The sequence below is a fragment of the Rhinopithecus bieti genome, unplaced genomic scaffold (genome assembly GCF_001698545.2).
Source record: "Rhinopithecus bieti isolate Rb0 unplaced genomic scaffold, ASM169854v2 scaffold_34818, whole genome shotgun sequence".
NCBI lineage: Eukaryota > Metazoa > Chordata > Mammalia > Primates > Cercopithecidae > Rhinopithecus > Rhinopithecus bieti.
Window position 1 is genome coordinate 1589351 of NW_016815484.1, and position 24381 is coordinate 1613731.

General features: G+C 41.8%; 1 protein-coding gene across 9 annotated transcripts in view; it reads left to right on the forward strand.

Annotated features, from left to right (window-relative positions):
- Positions 1-788: 788 nt before the first annotated feature.
- The window catches only part of OSMR (oncostatin M receptor), a 94920-nt gene continuing 71327 nt past the window's right edge, over positions 789-24381 (forward strand). For 3 of the 9 annotated variants that reach the window (XM_017853187.1, XM_017853183.1, XM_017853189.1), the window contains exons 1-2: positions 948-1327; positions 22119-22204. In XM_017853187.1, coding sequence (XP_017708676.1) covers positions 22132-22204 — 73 coding nt within the window. In that variant the 5' untranslated portion in view covers positions 948-1327; positions 22119-22131. Of the gene's footprint in view, positions 1328-20280; positions 20381-22118; positions 22205-24381 lie in introns of all 9 variants that reach the window. The other 6 variants (XM_017853185.1, XM_017853186.1, XM_017853184.1 and 3 more) reach the window with 6 other exon arrangements.

A 24381-nucleotide genomic window follows, 5' to 3' on the forward strand; every position in this document is an offset into this window, starting at 1 on the left:
GGCCTGTAATCCTAGCACTTTGGAAGGCCAAGGCGGACGGATCACGAGGTCAGGAGATCGAGACCATCCTGGCTAACACGGTGAAACCCCGTTTCTACTAAAAATACAAAAATTAGCCGGGTGTGGTGGCCGGCGCCTGTAGTCTCAGCTACTAGGGAGGCTGAGGCAGGAGAGTGGCATGAACCCGGGAGGCGGAGCTTGCAGTTAGCCGAGATTGCACCACTGCACTTCAGCCTGGGCGACAGAGTGAGATTCCGTCCCCCCCCAAAAAAAGTCTGGATGACATTTTTAAGGGAAAAGTAAATCATGTGTAGCATGTCGTTGCACTGAGAAATAAAGGCTTTGGGACTGTTGCAGCCGAAGACATTTTGTCGGACAGGGCCTTTCTAGATAGGACACAAGTAGGGGAAATATGAGGACCCTATGATTCGGTTCAAACACGTTTTCATTGCTCTGGACGTCAAATGGAAACACGGCCAGAAGTTTGGTTAAAGGACTTCTCTTGCCTGAAGATTTTCAGCCGGGGATCTCACGGGTTTGGCCTCTGGGTTGGGATGACAAGTGTCCCTGTGGGATCCACAGCCCCAGGCCTCATCGGTCACTCGGCTTCCCTCTGGTTCCGCCGGCTGGCCCGGGCGTCCTTGGCCGGGGCAGGAGCAGCGCTGCGCGCAGGGCGCGGAGCCGCGGCCGCGGAGTTTTGGGTTTCCACGTTTCCTTCCCAGGCCTCTCCCACTTCCTCTTCTTACCCGTGCCCGCCCGCCCGCAAAGTCCGGGTTGTGAGGCCGCGCCTCCCGCAGGATCGCGGCCGCCTCCCCCCGGGACCGAAGGGAGGGAATTCCTGTGGGTCCCAGAAGTGCCAAGAGTGCGCAGCAAGACGGGAAATTGCAAAAGACCTCACCCCTCTGCCCTCCCCCGCGGTTTTCCCGTAACTCCCGCCCCTCCGCGCTGCCCCGCAGCTGATTCATAGCCCCGGCCCGGGCCGCCTCTGCACGTCCGCCCCGGCGCCCGCACCCGCGCCCCACGCGCCGCCGAGGACTCGGCCCGGCTCGTGGAGCCCTTCGTCCGCGGCGTGAGTACCCCCGACACCCCGGCCCCACTCGGCTCGCGCCCTGCCGCCGCGCCGCCCTCGGTGCCTTTTCCGACGGGCGAGCCCGGTGCTGCGCGGGAAAGAATCTGACAACTTCGCAGCCCGTCCCGGCTGGACGCGACCGGGAGTGCAGCCGCCGGTTCCCCTCGGTGCCGCCTCTGCCCAGCGTTTGCTTTGGCTGGGCTTCCACCTGCGCGGGGACGGCGCTCGGAGGGTCCTCGCCCTCGGCCCGCCTACCTGGTGGGTAAACACTAAAGGATTCATTCCTTACAGGCCGCACACTGCCGAGTCGCCCATTTCCCAGCCTGTTTGAAATTCACCATCCCAGCGCCTCTTTCTCAAATGATGGGGGAATGTTTGTTGAGTGAAAATTCCCACTTGAACCCCTCTTGCCTCTCTCCCAACACATCGTGTGGGGGAGTTCATTGCCTCCCCTCCCTCTCCTCTCGCAACCCTTAACTCCCACCTGACAGAGGCATTTCTCTGGGAATCCGTGTATCTCTTCAACCTGGTCCCTAGAGAAGCGGGAGGAGCTCACGCACAGGTGGAGAGAGGAACCCCTGGGCGACGGTGCAGTAGTGTCCGTCCGGGGCGCTTACCTTCTTCTCCAGCTCCGTGAGTGGAAGTGGTCCTCTACATTCTGGAAACCTAGGCACAGAGGGGTTCGGTAACTTGTCCAAGGCCATATAGCTAGCTGTGAGGGCACTGAAATCCGAGCCCGGCTTTCGCAGGCCAGCGCTTTACCCCTGACACCGCGATTCCTTTCTCGATAGTTCTTCATCTGCCCTTCATCCACCCACCCATGCATGCCTGCATCCGTCCATCCATCCTGCCTGCCTTGCTGCGGGAGGCACAGTGCTAGGTGCTGCTGATGGAGTGCCTTGGTAACAGACCTGCCTTGAAAACACTTTGGGAACAAGATATTCAAGAGAAGTAAATGGAAGGGTCTGTGTAGGCAGAGAAGATAGAATTGAATGTGGGATACTTAGTTTGAGCTAGAAGGAATTCTGATGGAGGAGAAAGAAATTTTGGGGTCTTATTCCCAAGATTAAAACTGACTTTGGAACATGGGTCAAACTACTTATCACCTCTTAGATTCCTTGTCTGCCAATAATAATGGTTCATACTTACTGTGGACCAGCCCCTATTCTAAGCACTTGACATATGCTAGCTCATTTAAGCTTCATGAGTGAGGCGGGTACTAGTTTTTTATTCTTATTTTATTGAGGAAACTGAGGCCCAAAGAGGTTTGTAACTTGGCTAGGGTCACACAGCTAGCAGGTGACAATATCAGGATTGGGGTTTGGAGTCTGCTCATGATCCCTGTGCTGTAGCTGAAACTCTAAGACTGGGTAGGGTGTTTCATTATGATTCCTGCTTTGTCTCTCTCCTGGACTGCTTTAAAATGCACTCAGAGCCCTCGATGTTCCCAAACTCCGCTGTGTCTGCGAATCATTTCTGGAGCTTTCAAAGCATCAAACTCCGACCCCAGCCTCCTATTCAGAATCTTCAGGAAATGCTGTTTAATGTTTCCCACATAGCATTTGTTCAGTGCCTTCAGTGGCAGGAAGCTCACCACCTCACATTTTATTGTGGGAAGAGCTAGTTCTCTGCTGTAAATTGCCTCCTTGTGACTTATATCTTGGTCTCAGTTCCCGTTTGTCCCAGCAGGTGTGGCTAAGCCTTTTGTATCAAAGGTTGCTTTGAGAGAAAAAGGCTGGTTTGGGGTGTTTCTTCCGCAGGGACTCGAGCCGCATTGGGGAGAACACATAAACACTGGATATTTACCCCTGTATCCTTTTCTTTAACCTGAACAGACCAGGAACACATGCAGAGGTGTTCCTGGATCTCTCATGTTTTTGTAACCCTTTTGTCCTGAGGACAAAACCGAATCAGGAGAACTATTACAGTTTTGAAAGAGGAATCAGTGGTACTGTATTTGACAAGAAGAAGGAGTATGTTTTCCTTGTGGAAAAGGCGTTCGTGGCTGCAATAGAAGGGAATCATAGTGAGTGTGGTCTTGCTCACTTACAGGAACGGTGAGCCTTGGCCCTCCTTTCCCTGGGGGAGGAAATCCTTAAAAATCCTTAAATTTCTTAAAAAATGTGCAAAATGGGGGGAAAACCCCAAACCAAAACAAATAGAATATCATGGCCTTGCTGGAGAAACCCCCTCCTCCAAGTAGGCTTCTTTGTAGCTACATGAAGGGAGAATTTTTTTCCAACAGCTGTATTGGTGGCTTCATAGCCTGCCTTCCCTCCTCATTTTAGTTCTACTGGTCGCTCTGCATTTGTGCACTCCATGTTGTAATATTTTTATGTTTTAAAAATAATACAAATAATAACTCATTCTCAAACAATATAGAAGTGAAGTGAAATGTAGACGTGCCATCACCATCCTCCCTACTGCCACTCAGAAGAGGGAAGGTTAAGTTTGATAATACCATTCTAAGGTTTGTTTTTCTTTTCTATAGATTTACATAATACATACATATACATATGTTTTAAGTATGCAAATGATCTTACTATACTTTTTGTGCAGCTTGCTTTTGCACTTTCCAAGTCTTAGAGACGTTTCCATTGTCTCTATGTACCTCTTTTGTTAATGGCTACGTGTTGTTCTTCTTTTGTGTGTGTGAGATGGTCTAACTCTGTCACACAGGCAGAAGTGCAGTGTCATGATCATGGTTCACTGCAACCTCGACCTTCTGGGCTCAAGTGATCCTCCCACCTCAGCCTCCTGAGAAGCTGGGACTACAGACACATGCCACCACACCTGGCTTTTTTTTTTTTTTTGTACTTTTTGTAAAGATTGGGTCTCTCCATGATGCCCAGACTGGTCTTGAACTTCTGGGCTCAAGCAGTCCATCTGCCTTGGCCTCCCAAGTGCTGGGACTATAGGCGTGAGCCACTGCGCCTGGCCAGCTACATGTTATTCTAAAGTGGAAACAGAATGTAATTTATCCATCCTTTCCTGCATTGATGGACACTCAGCATTAGCAACATTGCTTCAGGGCAGATCACACATTCATCTTCCTGCTCAAGTGTGAGTATTTCTGTGGAAGAGAATCCGAGGAGAGGTATTCTTGTTTCAAAGGGTTTGCCCATTTTTCCACTTGATAGATACAAAGTGAAAGGTAAAGATGTAACTTAATTTTTTTGTAAAGTTTAAGACAACTGATCCAATAGCATTTATTTAATAATTCGTCTTTTTTTCCAACTCATTTGAAATTCTGTTTTTATCATTAAATAAATTCCTGATTGTAAAAGGGTCTGTATCAGGACTCTATTCTGTTTCATTGATCTTTTATTTTTTTTTGTCTTTTCCTATACCAGTATCACTCTGAGTTAACTACCGTAGCTTTATAGTGTTTTAAAATCTTGTAGCATATATTTGTACTTTGAAAATAACTTTTTTATAAGTCACATACATTTTCTATTTACAAATAGCCTGTCAAGTTTAATACAATCCTATTTTAATTAAGATTTTATTGAGTTTATAATTGTTAGCAATTTTTAATGCTTTAATGTCAACTTTGGTATGAGCTCCAAGCTTTAAGGAAGCTGTGTCATGTGAACTTTGGGTAATGACTTACCTGATTTCAAATACTGGCTTCACATCAGATTAACTGGGTCGCTTTGGATAAGTTACTTTTAAACTTTCTTATCCTTAATTTCCTCCTTTGTGAATGGGAATAATAATATAATCCTTTTCTTAGCACTGTTGCGAGGATTCAATTAATAAATGCATGTAAGTCACTTAGCAAAGCACTTTGTAGAGAGTTAGTATCTAATACATGCTAGCTGGGATCTTTTTCATATTTATATCTTACTCATAGTTTTGCAGAGTGCCCTACTGGTAATAGGAACCAGTAAATAATTTCCTTTATTTACTGATAGTATCCTAAGAGACAAAAATATATCATATATTTTAAATATAGTAGTGTTTCTCAAACTTCACTGTGCATATGAATCACCTGAGGAGATTGTCTAAATGCAGATTCAAGAGGTCTAAGGTCTGACCCGAGATTTTGCATTTCTGACAAGCTACCAGGTAGTCTTTATACTGCTGGTCTTTTGTCCACACTTTGGGTATACAGTCTTGCACTACTATTTAAAGTTATGCTGCTAGTGATAGTACTTCTTATTTGTAATGAATGTGATTGACAGGGTTTGTAAATTTATTTCTTTTAAAATTACATGCTAAAGAACTAAATTATAGTTGTTTTCTTTTCTTCCTTCTTCCTTCCCTCCCTTCATTTTTGTTGAAAGAAGGAGGGTTGGTGAGATCGCTAAATAGAATACCTGGCTATGTTCTTAGATCTGGAATCATTGAGGCAGTTAACCATCTGAATTATTTTAAACTGTTGACTTAAGATGAAGACAGTCACATAAAATATATGCAGCCTGAATATGACATTTAATGTCAACTAAAGAAAAGCACAATTGTAAGTGGTTCTGCGAATAGAAAATGTAGGACATGAAGAACACTTGGGAAAATGTAAGACAAAATAATTCTCAGAAAACAGTGATTGAGGTTCCATTGTTCATGTGTATGCCAGCTTTTGAGAAGATGTGTATCAACAGAAGTTATGCTTTCTTGTGAGTAAATTTTTCATACACCATGTTATTTCTTGGTCACCTCTTTCTACTTTCAGCCTCCCTAATGGGGGATTTTGAGCAAGTTTACTTCATATATATACTTCAGGGTGCCTGTCTGTCAGCGGGGGATGGTAGTATGATTTTTCCACTCAGCACATTCGCTACTTTTTGCATTTGGAAATGGATCATTAAACTATCTACACTCTCTCAGAACCTAAGAGGTTACATTTTCTGTACAGAAACACATGGCATCCTCCCAGGTTGATCTAGTATGTAAAAACTGTCAGCCTTTTTCAAGTCTGTTCAATACCGTGGGTTGGATTGGAAACATAAACACTGTCAACTAGTTTATTCGTGTTGGGATATATGGTTTCAAGTGTGGAAATAAGGAAATTGTCACTTGCACAAGACTGAGCTTAATATGTTTAAAACATACACACACACATGCGTTTTAAGGAATGCTTAATGTTGCATAATTGTATAACTTGAAATTAGTTATCTATAATTTCTCTTATTCTGGCCACCTCCCTCCCTCCATCTCAGCTCTAAATTTATAACTTAGTAAGTGGGTGTGTCTTTTGGGGCCAGTTTGGATCCCTCAAGTAGAAGACAGCAAGGCAGAAACACATGTGCAGGAGATTTACTGGGGGAAGGACTTGTAAGGGGAAAGGGAGTAACAGTAGGCACAGAGCCTTCAGACCCAGTGCAGGTGTGATGCCTGTGGAAGGAGAGGGAGAGGAAGGAAGGTGGGAAGGAGTTGCTTCCAGCTGCAGCTATTGGCTGGGAGCAGCCTGGGGTGTGTGAATGTTCAGCAGATCTGAAGGGGCAGTGTCTGAAGGCTGTCAGTCATCTGTGCTCTCTTGAAGGGAGCACTGAGGGGCACAGCTGCATACTGCCACATTTCTCTTTCAGAGATGTTATTAGGTGTATACTGTTTTGAAACTGACTTATTCACCGATGTGGTTTGGCTGTGTCCCCACCCAAATCTCATCTTGAATTGTAGCTCCCATAATTCCCTCATGTTGTGGGAGGAACCCAGTAGGAGATAACTTAATGATGGGGCAGTTTCCCCCATACTGTTCTCATGGTAGTGAATAAGTCTCACAAGATCTGATGGTTTTATAAGGGGAAACCACTTTCACTTGGCTCTCATTCTTCTCTTGTCTGCCACCATGTGAAATGTGCCTTTCCCCTTCCACCATGACTGTGAGACCTCCCTAACCACGTGGAACTGTGAGTCCATTAAACCTCTTTCTTTTGTAAATTGCCCAGTCTCTGGTATGTCTTTATCAGCAGTGTGAAAACGAACTGATACATTCACTCAGTATTTTAGAATATTTTTCCATGTCAGCATATGGATCTAGTTCATTCTTTTTAACAGTTGCATGACGTTCCTTTGTAGAAATGCACCATAATTATTTTTCAGTTCTTTTTTAAAGGCTCTTGAATTTTCATTTTTTCCCTCGTGTACACAGTGCTATAAGAGTCTTTAAATACATGTGCATACAATATATAAGGTGACTTTATCTGTCTTATCTATCATCTGTAAGGCAAAATTTCAGCAATACAATTATAGAATTATTTCTGGATCAACAGAAATACACATGGAATTTTAGTAGATGTGGTCAAATGGACCTCTGTAAAGTTGTATGCTTTGATCATTAGTGAGTCACAATGTTTACTTCTGTAAACTCTTACCAGTGTGAGGCATTAAGACCTTTTTAAACATTACCATTTGGATACTGCATAGACATCCGCAGACATATACACACACAATTGTCTTTAATTCTTAGTGATCTTGCCAAGTTTTTTGTCGGGGAGGGTGAGATTGTATTTCCCTTTTTTCATGAATTATGTATTCATGTTTTTCTAGAGTTGTTTACCTGTTTTTACTTATTTCTAAGAATTCTTTGTATGTGAGGGATAACTCTTTGTGATACATATTGAAACTATTGTTTTCATTTAAAGCACTAAAATGTTTCAGTGTTTATTAATCAGTATAACTATCTTTATCCTTCTTCACCCTCCCCCTACAATCCTTATCTTTTTTGCTTATGGGTTTTATATCGTGCCTAACAGATTATAAAACTATTTACCTCTAGTAATTTTAACGGCTTTATTTATTGCATTGATATCTTTGTTCATCTGGAATTTATTTTGCTGAAGGAAGTGAGGCAATAGCCATAATAATAAAATTAACATTAACTGGATTTGCTATATGTAGGTTCTCATAAGCCTGTTTAATCCTCATGCCAATGCTATAAGGTAAGTTATTTTATTCTTCTCCTTCTGTAGAAAAGGAAATTGAAACCTAGAGGGGTTAAATGACTTGTCATCGGCCATATGGTTTTTAAGTACCGAAATAGGAATTTGACCCTAAGCATTTTATGTTAGAGTCCATGGTACTTAATTATTAATATTCCAGCTTCCTTTTCCCACAAGTCTCCAGGCTATTGTTCTAGTACCATTTTGGGGAATGATTTATGTTTTCTCAAAAGTGATTTAAAATATCACCTTTAGCATATGTACATATATTTTAGATTCAGAATACCCTTGGATTCATGTTTTTCATTTTTTTATTTGGCTTCATTTACCTCTTAGAGATACAGCTTTCATCCTAGCTGATGTCACAAATTCCAGAAGACTGAACGTTGCTTTTTTAAAAAATCAGTTATTCATGAGCTAATTCAATTTTATAAATCAGGATTTGCCTTATAACTCTGGTGGAAACACTTAACCATTATCCAGTGGACAGATTCAAGAGGTGGGGTGTGGGGGATGGATGTGAAAGGAGAAATGCTCAAAGCTTCCCATGACTGTAGCTTCTGATTGTGGAGCTTTGAGGAGGAAGGGAATTGGAGTGAACACTTGTAAGTAATCAACCCTATGCTCTAAGTTGGAGGCCTCTTCAAAGCGGCTCTCAAATATAACAGGCAGTACTCTAAAAAAAAAAAAAAAAAAAACAACAACAACAACAAAAACAAAGATAACCGAGCTTGAGAATCACGGAGAACCTGCAAGAAGTAGCATTCAACTCTTTGTGCTGCTGCACAGGACTCTTTCATAAATGCATACACCCAGGCACAAGACCTCCAAGAACAGCTTCTTCCTTTAAAATGGCATTTGCATAAGACATCATCAGGTCACCCAGCCAGTTTTGAAGAGTTTGGCAATACACCCACATTCTTCGGAAGTGAATAACTCTTATCATGCTGCTTCTCATGGGTGTTATTTGTGGTGAGGAAACTTCCCAGGAATATTTGACAGAACAAGAAGTGTGGTGAGGAAGGGCAGACTAAAATCCATTTAAAAGTTGTGTTTCATTAGGCATGTGATATTTTCTGAGGGATTTTATAAGCATCTTTATTGAGAATGAGATTTTGCAAAGAGACAAGATTTGAATAAGAAGTTTTACAAAATCAATGGGTAATTTTTCTTCCCTTCTTTTGCCCTGCAGAGAAGGAAAGTCAATGCAAGATTTATAAATTAGGCAATATTTGACAATAGTAAAAGTAGAAAGGCCTGAACAGGAATCTGTTTTCATTAAAATAAGATTTAAAGCAAAGAAGAGAGAATGTGAGAAAATTAGTACCCATTTTTATTCATTTACCAAATACTTACTGAATAGCAACTGTGTTCTGGGACTGATAGACAATGGGGAATAAGATCCAGGCCTGCCTGCCTGCAAGTGGCTCATAGTGTGGTTGGGAATGATGGAGACCTGAAAAGGAGAGAGAAATGAAGAACAGATTTGGGGAAAGGACCAAGTAGTGGGGATGAAGCAGGAAGTATTTTTTCCCTTTCTAAATTCTGCTGCTTCGCACTTCCCTGACTTCCTTTTCTCACTGGAAGTTGGAAGGAGCAGTGCTCCTCACTGACAGTTGTGGAGAAAGCCAACCGGGTGTATGAGAGGGCCGACTGCCTTTCCTGTGCCAGAAGAAGAGCTGCAGAGGAGACACCACCAAGGTTGTCCCGGCCAGAGCAGCAGTGAGACTGTGCTAGGGCTGCAGGGCTGTGCAGATTGCTCACCCCCACCACACAGCCCTCATCCTTCAGGTGAACTAGGAAAGCCTGGCCCCATCTTGGATTTTCACTTGATCTGCAGGAGGGGCCACAGTAGAGGGTGTGGAGCAGCCCAGAGCTTCGTGCGCAGACCTCCTCTCTTTTCTGTCTGTACTTCCGATTTGGTGATGGTCTAGTCCCATGGGTTTAAGTACTGTGTGTAAGGACGGAGGATGCCTGAATGTATATGCCTAGCCAGGACCACTCCCAGACCTCCAAACTGTGTATCCAGCTAGCTGCCTGACATCTTTTCCTGGAGATGAAATAAGCATCTTGAACTTAACATGTGAGAAATTGAACTCTTGATATAGACCGCCAGGTGTGTTCCTCCCACACTCCTTTGCTTCTCCATAAACGGTAATTACATTCTTAGAGGGGCTCTGGTCAAAACTCCTGTAGCCATCCATGATGTGTCACCACCCCTGTCCTGTCAGCTCTATCTTTAAAATCACTCCCAAATTTCATCCACTGCTCACTGCTTCTACGACTGTCACCTACTCTGAGACCCTCATCATCCTTGTCTGGACCATTGCACTAACCCTCCTAACCTCCACTGCCACCGCCACACCTCCCCCCACCACCTGTTGTCCATCACTTCACTGTCGTCTCTTCAGTCTCTCATCCTTGCCGGCTTCTGTTGAATGTAAGCCAGACCAGTTACTTCTCTGCTTAAAATCTACAGTGGCTCCCATCTGGCTCAGAGCAGAAGCCCAGGTTCTTCCCACGTTTTGCCTGCTCTGTTCTGCCTGTCTGCATGCCCTCTGATGTCTTCTTTGGCTCTCACCAGCTTGCTTGCTCACTCCTCTCTAGCCACACCTGGCTCCCCCTTGTTCCCTGGATCCTCCAAGCAGCCCCCCTACCTCAGGATCTTTGCAGAGTTTTCTCCCTCACTTGTGGGCTTTTTGTTGTGTTAGTCAGGGTCCCATCAGGAAACATGTGGCACACCTGGAACAAGATAACTTGAGGAGGATTTATTTACAAGGTATAGAGTTGGGGACTTCTTGGGTCTTGGAAGCAGCCAACTTGGAATCATTGGTGTCTGTGTTTTTTCACACAGCGTCAGCCATGAGGAAGCCTGTTCCTCTGGCATTTACTAAAGAAGCTCCACAGTGTCTCTGCAATGTTCTTCCTGGTGTTGACTCCTGTTCTGCACTTTTTGATAAACTTTATTGATTTTAGCAGAAAGTTTTTGGATAGTAGCTAGGACTCATCTTCCTTCTATTTGTGGTCCTCAGGTGGCCTGGGGCCTGAAACATGGGGGGTGGCCTTGTCCAGTCCCACCGCTGGAAATAATAATCATTTTGCTCATGCATAGGCAGTGACTACTGTGTCCTGCTCGCCCCTGCCCAACATGTGTCAACTGATGACAGAAAAAACAGGGAATCTGAGCGCTGAAGCTAAGCTTCTAGGATTCATAGCCCAACATATGTGAGAGACAGTACAAAGGGCAGGAATTCCAGACAAGACTATCCTGTGATGTTTTATTTTTGGTTTCAGAGATAGGCTCAGACACCCAGGCTGGAATGTAGTGGTGTGATCATGGCTCACTGCACCCTTGAACTCCCAGATACAAGGGATGCACCTGACTCAGCCTCCCTTGAAACTGGGACTGTGGGCACGTGCCACCATGCCCAGGTAATCTTAATTTTTGTTTGTAGAGATGGATCTTGCTATGTTGCCCAGTCTGGTCTGGAACTCCTGGCCTGAAGCAATCCTCCAGCCTCGGCCTCCCAAAATGCTGGGATTACAGGCATAAGCCATCATGCCTGGCCCAGAAAAGATTGTCTTGATGATTCTCAAAGTCTCTTCTGTGGTACCGAAACCATAGAAATACATCTTTTGTAAATACTCATGTCTTTCCATTGTGTTGTTTGACAGCTTTATTCTCTAATTTCTGCTTACCCTTAAATGGCAAGTGGCTTCTAATTTTTAGTCTTAAGTTTTTCTGCCCCATAACCTGAATTTTTTGTGACATGTAAAATACTCGATATTCTAGGAAAATGTCAAAATTTTAGAAACATTTTAAATAGTCCTTTTCAAAAACATTTGGCAACATGCACATCACTCTCTGAATCATCTGCCTTTAAATTTATGAGGGATATTTTAAATTGCAAAGTGAGTGTCAGACATTTTGGTGGATTTTGCTTTGACTTCCCCTTGGTTATGACTAGAAATTATTTCCTCTAGAATTAGTTTTCCTCTTGGCTTTAATATTCAGTTGTAATACAAACTCATTTGAAGTTTTATTTAAAATTGACATAATAATTATACATATTTATGGGGTACAGTTGTGATATTTCAGTGTGTGTATACATTGTATAATGATCAAAGTAATTAGCATATTCAAAAGTTTAAACATTTATCATTTCTTTCTAATAACATTTAAAATTCTCTCTTCTACCTATCTTATTTTATTTTATTTTATTCTTTTCTTGAGATGGAGTCTCGCTCTGTCACCCAGGCTGGAGTGCAATGGCGCCATCTTGGCTTACTGCAACTGCTGCCTCCTAGGTTCAAGCAATTCTCCTGCGTCAGCTTCCTGAGTAGCTGGGACTATGGATGCGTTCCATCATACCTGGCTAATTTTTGTGTTTTTAGTAGAGATGGGGTTTTACCATGTTGCCCAGGCTGGTCTCGAACTCCTGACCTCAGGTGATCCACCCACCTTAGCCTCCCAAAGTGCTGGGATTACAGGCATGAGCCACCATGCCCAACATCTTCTAGTTATCTTTTAAAAAATTGTATATATAATAATTGTACATATTTAGGAGGTCTGTGTGATATTTTGATACATGCATAAAATGCATAGTAATTAAATCAGGGTCTTTAGGATATCTATCACCTGAAACATTTATCATTTCTTTGTGTTGGGGAAATTTTTTCCTTTAGCAATTTTGAAATACACAATATGTTGTTAGCTATAATCACCCTGTGGTGCTATGGAACACTAACCCTTGTTCCTCCAGTCTAACTGCATGTTTGTGCCTGTTGACTGCCCCCTTCCTAACCCTTTTCAGCCTCAGGTAACCATCATTCTAACTTCTATTTCCATGAGATCCACTTTTTTTTTTTTTTTTTAGCTCCCACATATGAGTGAGAACATGTGATATTTTGCTTTCTGTGCCTGGCATATTTCACTTAACATAATGACCTTGAGTTCTATCCATCCATGTTGCTGCAAATGACAGGATTTCATTCCTTTTTATGGCTGAATTGTATTCCACTGTGTATATATACCACATTTTCTTTATCACTCGTCCATTGAACGACACAGGTTAATTCCGTATCTTTGCTATTGTGAATAGTGCTTCAATAAACATGGCGGTGCAGGTATCCCTTTGATATATTTATTTCTTTTTCTTTGAATGAATACCTAGTAGTGGGGTTGCTAGATTGTATGGTAGTTCTATTTTTAGTTTTTTGAGAGACCTCCATACTGTTTTCTATAATGACTATTCTAATTTACATTCCCAGCAACAGTGTATGAGTTCCCTTTTCTCTGCATCATTGCCAGCATTTGTTATTTTTGCCTTTTTGATACTAGCCATTCTAACTGGAGTAAGATGACATCTCACTGTGATTTTGATTTGCATTTCCTTGATGATTATTGATGTTGGGCATTTTTGCCATATACATGTAGGCCATTTGTATGTCTTCTTTTGATAACAGTCTGTTTGGAACATTTGTCCACTTTTAATGGGATTTTGTTGTTATTGTTGAGCTGTTTGAGTTCCTTGCATATTCTGGATATTAGTTCCTAGTCAGATGAATAGTTTGCAAATACTTGCTCTCATTCTGCAGGTTTTCTCTTCACTCTGTTGATTGTTTCCTTTGCTGTGGAGAAACATTTTAGTTTGATATAGTTCTATTTATCTGTGTTCGTTTTTGTTTCCTGTGCTTTTGAAGTCTTAGTGATAAAACGGTTGCCTTGACCAATGTTCTGAAGTGTTTCTGCTATGTTTTTTTCTAGTATTTTTATAGTTTAGGTATTATGTTTAAGTGTATAATCCATTTGGAGTTTTTGTCTATGATGAGAAATAGGGATCTAGTTTCACTCTACTGCATTGCTATCCAGTTTTCCCAGCACCATTTATTGAAGAGTGTGTCCTTTCCCCAATGTATGTTTTTGGAACCTTGGTTGAAAATCATTTGGCTGTAAAAATGTGAATTTATTTCTGGGTTCTCTGTTCTCATAAATTGGTCTGTGTGTCTGTTTTTATACCAATATCATGCTGTTTGGGTTACTGTAGTTTTGTAGTATATTTTGAAGGCAGGTGTTGTGAGGTCTCAGCGTTGTTCTTTTTGCTCAGGATTGCTTTGGCTATTTGAGATCTTTTGTGATTTCATATGAATTTTAGAATTGTTTTTCCTATGTCTATGAAAATGTCATTGAGGTTTTGATAGGGATTGCATTGAATCTGTAGATTGCTTTGGGTGATCTGGTCATTTTAACAATACTATTTCTTCCAATTTATGAGAATGGATTGTTTGTGTTTTCTCCAGTTTCTTTCATTAGTGTTTTGTAGCTTTCCTTCAGTGTCTTTCACCTCCATGGTTAAATTTATTTTTAGGTTTTTTTGGTGTATCTATTGTAAATGGAATTGCTTTCTTGATTTCTTTTTTAATCAGTTTGTTCTTAGTGTAGAGAAACACTACTAGTTTTTCTATGTTGATTTTGTATTCTACAACTTTACTGAATTCATTTATCAGTTCTAATAATTTTTTTGTGGAGTCTTTAGGTTTTTTATATACAAGATCATGACGTCTGCGAATGGATGCCTTTTATTTTTCTCTTGCCTGATTGCTTTAGCTAAGACTTCCAGTAGTATGTTGAATAAGAGTTGTAAAATTGGGCATCCTTTTCTCATTCCAATTCTGAGAGAAAATATTTTGCTTTTCGCCATTCAGTATGATGTTAGCTGTGGGTTTGACATATGTGGCCTTTATTATGTTGAGGGTCGTTTCCTCTATGCCTAGTTTGTTGAGAGTTTTTATCATGAAGGAATGTTGAATTTTATCAAATGCCTTTTCTGCATCTATTGAGATGATCATATGGTTTTTGTCCTTCATTTTTTTTTTGATGTAATGTATCACATTTATTGATTTGCATAGGTTGAACCATTCCTGCATCCCTGGGATAAATCCGACTTGATCCATGGTGTATTATCTTTTTGATGTGTTGTTGGATTCTATTTGCCTAGTATTTTATTGAGGATTTTTGCATCTATGTTCATCAGGGATATTGGCCTATATTTTTCTTTTTTGTGTGTGTCCTTGTCTGGCTCTGATGTCAGGGTAATGCGAGACTTGTAGAATTAGAGAGAATTCCCTCTTCTTTAATTTTTTTAAAATACTTTGTGGAGAATTGGTGTTACTTCTTCTCAGTAAGTTTGGTAGAATTAAGCAGTAAAGCCATCTGGTCCTGGACTTTCTTTATTGAGTGACTTTTATTACCGATTCTATCTCACTACTTCTCATTGGTCTGTTCAGATTTTCTGTTTATTTCTGGTTCAATCTTGGTAGATTGTGTGTGTCCAGGAATTTGTCCGTTTCCTCTTTGTTTTCTGATTTGTTAGCATATGGTTGTTCATAATAGTCTCTGATGATTCTTTGTATTTTTGTGTTATCAGTTGTTATGTCTGCTTTCCCTTTTCTGATTTTGTTTATTTGGATCTTCTTCTTTTTTTCTTGGCTAATCTAGCTAGAGGTTTACCAATTTTGTTTACCTTTTTAAAAAAACAGCTTTTGTTTCATTGATCTTTTATGTTATGTTTTTAGTCTCTATTTCATTTAGTTCTGCTCTTTATTTTGTTCTACTAATTTTGGGTTTGCTTTTTTTTGCTTTTCAGGTTCTTTGAGATGCATCATTTGGTTATTTGATTTTTTTTTCACTTTTTTGATATAGATATTTAATGTTGTAAACCTCTCATAACACTTTTTGCATTATCTTATAGGTTTTGACATGATGTGTTTCCATTTTCATTTGTTCCAGGACTTTTTTTTTTTTGAGATGGAGTCTCGCTCTTGTCCCCCAGGCTGGAGTGCAATGTTGTGATCTTGGCTCACTGCAACCTCCGCCTCCTGGGATCAAGCGATTCTCCTGCCTCAGCCTCCTGAGTAGCCTCCTGAGTAGTTGCCCACCACCATGCTTGGCTACTTTTTGTATTTTTAGTAGAGATGGGGTTTCACCATGTTGGCCAGGCTAGTCTCGAACTCCTGACTTCAGGTGATCTGCCCACCTCAGCCTCCCAGAGTGCTGGGATTACAGGCGTGATCAGGAATTTTTTATGTCCTTAACTAATTCATTGACCCAGTGGTCCTTCAGGAGCCATGTTTCCAAAGAAAATTTCCAAAGTTTATCCTGTTACTGAATTCTAGTTTTATTCTGTTGTGGTTTGAGGAAACACTTGATATGATTTTGGTTTTTAAAAAGTTGAGATGGCCAGGCATGGTGGTTCATGCCTGTAATCCCAGCAGTTTGGGAGGCTGAGGTGGGCAGATCATGGGGTCAAGAAATTGAGACCATCTTGAGAACATGGTGATACCCCATCTCTACTAAAAATACAAATATTAGCTTGACATGGTGGCATGTGACTGTAGTCCCAGCTACTTGGGAGGCTGAGGCAAGAGAATCGTGTGAATCCAGGAGGCAGAGGTTGCAGTGTGCTGAGATCGCGTCACTGCACTCCAGCCTGGCAACAGAGCGAGACTGTCTTAAAAAAAAAAAAAAAAAATTAGTTAAGACTTGTTTTGTGGTCTGAAATATGGTCTGTTTTTGATAATATTCCATGTGCTGATGAGAAGAATGTGTATTTTGCAGCTGTTGGATAAAATGATCTGTGAATGTCTGTTAGGTCCATTAGGTCTAAAGTACAGTTTAAAATCAGTGTTTCTTTGTTAATTTTCTGTCTAAATGATCTGTCCAATGCTGAGAGAGGGATATCAAAATCCCCCAATATGGCCGGGTGCGGTGGCTCACCCCTGTAATCCCAGCACTTTGGGAGGCCGAGGCGGGCGGATCATGAGGTCAGGAGATTGAGACCATCTTGGCTAACAAGGTGAAACCCCGCCTCTACTAAAAATACAAAAAATTAGCTGGGCGTGGTGGCAGGCGCCTGTGGTCCCAGCTACTCCGCAGGCTGAGGCAGGAGAATGGCGTGAAACCGGAGAGGTGGGGCTTGCAGTGAGCCGAGATCCCGCCACTGCACTCCAGCCTGGGCGACAGAGCTAGACTCCCTTTAAAAAAAAAAAAAAAAAAAAAAAGAAGAAATTATTGTATTAGAGTCTATCTTTCCCTTTAGATTTAGTAATGTTTGCTTTGTTATAAATCTGGATACTCTGGTGTTGGGTTCACATATATTTGGTATTTTTTATATCTTCTTGCTGAATTGAGCCCTTTATTATTATGTAACAACTTTCTTTTTGTCTTTCTCTGGTTCTTAACATCTATTTTATCTAAATATAGGTACTCTCACTTGCTTTTGATTTCAATTGGCATAGAATATCTTTTCCTATCCCTTCACTTTCAGTCTATATGTGTCTGTACTGGTAAAGTTTGTTTGTTGTAAGCAGCCTGTAGTTGGGTCATTTTTTAAATCCTTTCAACCTACATCTTTCAAGTGGGGAATTTAATCCATTTACATTACATTCGAGGTTCTTACTGATTCGTGAAGACTTATTCCTGTATTTTGTTAACTGTTTTTTGGTTGTTTTTTTTATATCCTTTGGTCTTTTCTTTCTCTCTTATTGTTCATCATTGCAGTTTGGTGGTTTTCTGCAGTAGATATATCTGAGTCATTGCTCTTTCTCATTTGCATGTCTGTTCTGCCAATTAGTTTTATATTTTCATGTGTTTTCATGATGGTAGATATCATCCTTTCACTTCCAGATATACGATTCCCTTAAGCATTTCTTGTAGGGCTGGTGTAGAGGGGATAAATTCCTTTAGTTTTTGCTTATCTTGGAAAGACTATTTCTCCTTCATTTTTGAAGGATAGCTTTGCTGAATACAGTATTCTTGCCTGAAGTTTTTTTTTTTTTCTTTCAGCGTTTAGAATATACCAGCCCATTCTCTCCTGACCTTTAAGTTTTCTACTAAGAAATCCATTGTTAGTTTGATGGAGGTTTCCTTATATATGACTTGATGCTTTTCTCCTTCTTTTTAAAAAATTATCTCCCTGTCTTTGACTTTTGACTGTCTGACTTTTTTGGGATTGAATATCTTTCGGGATCTCTGAGCTTTCTGTATCAGATGTCTATATCTCTTGCAAGACTTGGGAAGTTTTCAGCTATTATTTTGTTAAATAGATTTTCAATGCCATTGCCCATGTCTTTTCCTTATGGAACACCAGAAATTTGAGTATTTGGTCACCTTGTGATGTCCCATATGTCATGTAGGCATTCTTCCTTCATTTAAGTTCTGTCTGTCTGTATCTCTCTCTTTCTCTCTCTCTCTTTCTCTTTTATGACTGAGTTATTTCAAAAGACCCTATATACAAGTTCAGAAATTCTTTCTAGTCTGCTAATGAAGCTCTTGATTGTATTTTTTTATTTCAATTATTGAATTATTCAAGTACAGGGCTTCTGTTTGGTTCCTTTTAATGATATCTCTTTTGTTGATTTTCTCATTCAGATATGAATTGTCCTGATTTCTTTGAATTATTTATGTTATATTGTATCTCTCTGAGATTCTTTAATATCATTACTTTGAATTCTTTTTCAGACATTTCATAGATTTCTTTTTCATTGGAATCTGTTGCTGGAGAATTATTATGTTCCTTTGGAGGTATCACGTTTCCTTGCTTTTTCATGTTTCTTGTGTCCTTACATTGCTATCTGAGCATCTGGTGAAAGAGTTGCTGTTTGTAATTTTATGGATTTGCTTTCATAGGGAAAAATTTTTTTCCTATAGCTGTATCAATAGTGTTGGTTGGGTAGAGAGAGTGCTTAGGTTTTGATTCTGGCTGGACACAGTAGTGTAGTCTCTGTATGATATATTTTGCTGTAATCAGCATTAGTAGTGTCTGTGAGTTCCTTGGTGGCTTAGTCTGCTGTTGTTAGTGGAAGCTGTGGTGAGACAGGCTGGTTGTTGAGCCCCACTGGTGGTGGTGGCACTGGGCCTAGTGTGTCGGTCCTTGGGCCCCCACATGCCCACCTGATGTACACAAGCACCAGGGGTAGTGGGGTTGGATGGGCCAGTCCTTGGGCCTCCATGTGGTTTTCTTGCATGTCAGCAGTGGCAGTGGTAGGCTAGGTAGGCAGACAGATCTTCTGGCCCTTGGGCAGTATGTGTGGTGTTGGTAATGGTAGTTGTGGCAGGTCAGCCCTCAGGGCCCCAGTCAGCACATGAGTGCTGGTGGTGGCTGTGATGGGTTGTGGCAGGCCAGTTCCCAGACTCCAGGTAGTGTATGCAGGTGGGTTCTGGTGGCAGTGATGATGACAGGCTCATGCTCAGGCTTCCAGGAGGCAGGTGCAGATGCTGGTGGTGTTAGACTGGGCATGTTAATCCCCAGGCTCCTGGATGATGTATGTGGGCACCCACAGGCTGGGTAGGGTAGGGGGGAGCTGTCATCAGGACTCCAGAAAGTGTGAGTGGCTGCCACAGGTGGTGGGCAAGGCAGATCAATTCCCAGGCCCCCGCTTCATGTGTGCAGGCACTAGTGAGGGTGGTGCTGGGTGTGGCAAGCCTGTCCTCAGACCTCCGGATGTTGTGCATGAATGCTAGCTGTGGTGGATGTGGCAAGTTGATCCCCAGGGCCCCGGACAATGCACTCAGGCAGTGCTAGTGACAGTGGTTGGTGGGGTGGACTGGTCCCCAGACCCCCTAAAAGTACATGCAGGTGGGTGGCAGCCCTGATGCTGGAGGTGGGGAATGGGTTAGAGTTGCTGTCAGTAACAATGATCCCAAGTAACGGACTCTCAGGCTTTTGGGAGCACATGATTTGGCTTCTTTTGTTCTGAGGGTAGCTTCCCCAGTGTGCTGTACCAGTTGTTCCCCAGGATGTAGACTGAGTGAGGTAGAGTGCTGGGGACACAGCCACACTGCTGGGTCCAGTCAGCATTACAACACCACAGCCCTCTGAATGGATATTGGGTGATGTCAGCAGGGCTGCAGGAATGTGGAGAGCAGGGTCTGTTGGCCCCAGCACAGGATGTAGTCTAATGGGGGCTGGGCTCTCAACATGGTCCTGTGCTGTTGAGAGGAAGGGGACAGGGACCCCACAGGATGTAGTCTAATGGGGGCTGGGCTCTCAACATGGTCCTGTGCTGTTGAGAGGAAGGGGACAGGGACCCCACACGCACTTCCTCTCTGGAGCAATGCCATCACACAGACTCCAGACAGCTCCCTATGCTAGTCTCAGGGCTGGCAAGGGTGGAGGGACTATCTTGTGGCTAGGATTACAGGAGTGCACAGTAGTGCTATAAACCACTGGGGATCTCTCACTTAACTTTTCCTGGCGCTAGGGAGTTTCTTCTGGCTCTGAGCCAATCCTGGCTGGGTCATCTGCTTTACCTCTCTCTCCTTCTCAGGGGTTCTCCGTCACTTCCCTGCTGAATTCCAGTGGTCTCTCTTCGATGCTCTATTCAACATGTGATTATCTACTCACTGTGCTGGTCCTTTTAAGAGGAGGTGAGTGCCAGGTGCCTCTAGCCAGCCATCTTGAAGCCCCTCCCTCAGTGTATTCTATTTGAAGTTTTAAGTAGAGATTTTGGAGAAGTATGAATGACATGTTTGCCAAAAATAGAAAGTAGTGGAAAGAGGTGCTTAAAGGAATATAAACAAAACCTGTTCTTTGCAGATTTTTGCCTCTGTTTGCAATTGGGCTTACCTATAGACAGGTCTGACCACCCTAGAATAATTTGTTGATGTGGTTTAACCCTCTTCTAGTCTTCACGGTTGTTCCCACTTACCTGTAAAATATTATTTTTAAAAATAGAGGACATAGGCAATAAGAGTTGATTATCTGGTTTACTGAATTGCTGGCTTTTGATAAAATCCAGGTGGCTGGACAGAGGCAAACATTGTTTTCAAATTAATTGTTTCATTGTTGCCCTCTGCTGAGTCAGAGTTTGAAGGAGAAAAGTGAAATTCAGTGCTTCCCCTGACTAACACATTTGTTATTAAATTAAGAACGTATTAACCTTTTTGAGGTCATCCAGCCTTATTCTTGATGTCCACAGATTTTCCCGTGGTCAGAGTACCTGATGAATCACTGAAGCTCTTTGGGTCTTTACAATTCTTTTCTAAGGAAAGGAAAACCGGAAATTATTTGGAATAATGAAAAACTGACTGTCTCTTGGGAGAATATGCTAACCTAGGTTAAATTTTAATGAGGGAGATAGGCAAGAATGGAGATGCTCTCACCTCCAAGTAATTAATTTAAATTTAGCTCTCTTGAGACTATTGTATTTGTTCTCTTTCTAATCAGATTTTGTTGTCCATATTTAACTCTTGTTTCTCTGCTTGACCTTTCTTTACCAATCTCTGCTTGGTCTGAATGAATTGGTTGATCAGTTATCCATTGCCACCAAGCATCAGTGGCACATGGCAATAAGCATTTATTGCTCTTTTACCTAAGGTCAGCTGCCCTTGTCTGGGGTTGGCTGGCTGCTGGCTGATCTAGGCTGGTCTCGGCTAGAGCAGCTGAGGTGGCCCTCTGTGTTTCATATGTTGCTCATTCTCCTTCTGGTTCCAGTAGGTGATATGGCTTGGCTGTGCCCCACCCAAATCTCAACTTGAATTGTATATCCCAGAATTCCCACATGTTGTTGGAGGGACCCAGTGGGAGGTAATTGAATCATGGGGGCTGGTCTTTCCTGTGCTGTTCTCCTGATGGTCAATAAGTCTCATGAGATCTGATGGGCTTATCAAGGGTTTCCACTTTTGCTTCTTACTTATTTTCTCTTGCCGCCGCCATATAAGAAGTACCTTTCACCTCCTGCCATGATTCTGAGGCCTCCCCAGCCATGTGGAACTGTAAGTACAATTAAACCTCTTTTTCTTCACAGTCTCAGGTATGTCTTTATCAGCAGCATGAAAACAGACTAATATAGTAGGGTAGCCCATAAATACTCTTTTCATGTCAAAGGTAGAAACACAAAAGAGCAGGTAGAAACTGGCACACCATCCTACCTGGCACACTATCACTTGTGCCTTATTTATGGACCTAAGAAGGTCCCATGGGGCAGGGAAATATACTCTTCCTATTTTTGGGGGGACTCTAATGTAACATGACAAGAGACGTGGATACAGGGAAGGGAGAAATATGGGAGCCTTTAATGCCTCATCTACCACAATTGGCTGAAAGAAACCTACCAGGATTAAAAATTAAATAAAATTTTCCTTCTTTGTAATTTATATTTTTCAGAAAACCAGAACTGATGGCTCTATTTGTAGTCTTTCAGACAACATTCTTCTTAACATTGCTGTCCTTGAGGACTTACCAGAGTGAAGGTAAGAAGTGGAAGGAACAGTAAAGACAAAAATCATGTCAGGAACAATTGAAGTCATTGTGCTTTGAGAAAAAGTTAAACAGTTCTTTTTTCTTTGAGAATTACTTAAAATTCATGAGTATCTCCCATGAGAAGATTTGTCAATCTCTCTAAGCAGTGGTTGCTTTAGTCTTGGACTCTCTCATCTTGATGGCTCTCTTAATAAGCCACCCCTTGACCCTGACTTCCTGGTCAATGCACTGGTCCTTAGGGCAGTTGTAAATAGACTTAATCCCTTAGAAATTCATGATGGATATATTTTATCAGACCATCATCAGAGCAGTTCTTTCTGTACCTTGCTGAGAAAAGACACTGGATATACCACATCAGTGTTGACCACTAGGTTAGTACAAGTTTTTATGTCTCTCAACTGTGTTCATTGAGAAGCTGTTAGCTTAGTGAAATATGAGTAAAAGCAATGAAAATACGAACCAATAGAAACTCTTTCAAGTCTCTGCAAGACAATATGCTAAATGCTGAAATGTTGTTTATAGATAAATAATATTTGTCACTTAGCTACTCCCCAAGGGAAGGTATTTTGAGATAAATTAACTTTATAAATAAAGTCAATAAGAATTTAATACCTCTAAAATATTTATTGATACCCTATTACTTTGAACTCATTTAGAAGTGGATCTTAGACTTCAGAGAGTTTCTATTGGTGCATACTTTTTTGTACCTTTCATCTGTATTTTACAAAGCTTTACATTTTCCTCTTCCTATATTTATTCTTTGCTGTGCTCTTCTTTTGTTTTTTTTTTTTTTTTTTTTTTTTTGTTTTTTTTTTTTTTTTCTTCCTTTTGTGGAGAACGGGGTCTCGCTATATTACCCAGGCAGGTCTTGAACTCCTGGGCTCAAGCTATCCTCCCACCTCTGCCTCCCTGAGAGCTGGGATTACAGGCGTGAGCCACCACACCTGGCTTTTTTTTTTTTTAGACAAAGTCTTGCTCTGTCGCCCAGGCTGGAGTGCAGTGGCCTGATCTCAGCTCACTGCAAGCTCCGCCTCCCAGGTTTATGCCATTCTCCTGCCTCAGCCTCCCGAGTAGCTGGGACTACAGACGCCCGTCACCACGCCCGGCTAGTTTTTTGTATTTTTTTAGTAGAGACGGGGCCAGGATGGTCTCGATCTTGTGACCTCGTGATCCGCCCGCCTCGGCCTCCCAAAGTGCTGGGATTACAGGCTTGAGCCACTGCGCCCAACCTGCTGTACTTTTCTTTTAAAGGAGAGTACAGGTGTTTGCTCCTAGTAATTACTCATGCAGTTCCTGTCCATGGATTCATGAAAATGATCTTTGCAGGGAATATGCATAGAATTTCTCATCTTCCTTGAAACTCCATGAAAAGATACTTGAAAAAGAAACGGAAACATTGTTCTGATAATTGCTCAATTCTCTGTCTGGCATTTCTTTCATCTGGATTTATTTATATTAGGTCCAGGGTACATGGGAAGACACTACTATGCTGCTTCTTTTGGCATCTTAAAAACCATAGTTTGATGTTAGTCTCTTCTAATCTGGGGCCGAAAAGTGGGAAATAGGATTTCTCATTTGTAGGATGTATACCTCTCGCTCACTCTATCTTACTTGCTAAAATCTAAGCACAGTGCAACTAGGCTGAGTGGTCAAACCTTATAATAAGAATGATTTTCAAACAGACCCACTGCCCCACCTCCAGGTGTAACCGAAATGCAGGTTCAGTTGCTTGCAGCTTGCAGAGTCCGATTAAAATGGGCAAGGTCTGGTATAAAAAAAGAAAAACAACTTTTTATTCCAAAGCTAACTTAGGGTATTAAGTACAGGCTTTCCTCTTTAAGGGGACTGCTTTGTTTTTGGAGTAGAGAGTGGGCACTTTTCAAGCAGGGAGCCTATGCAGTGGCAGAAGTGAGCAGATAGGGATCTGCATACTCACTTTAGTACCTTATCTACTGGTTAGTTGAGTTGGCATCCTTTTTTTAAATTTTTTTATTTATTTTTAGTTTTTTGATTTTTATTATTATGCTTTAAGTTCTAGGGTACATGTGCATAATGTGCAGGTTTGTTACATATGTATACTTGTGCCATGTTGGTGTGCTGCACCCATCAACTCGTCGGCACCCATCAACTCGTCATTTACATCAGGTATAACTCCCAATGCAATTCC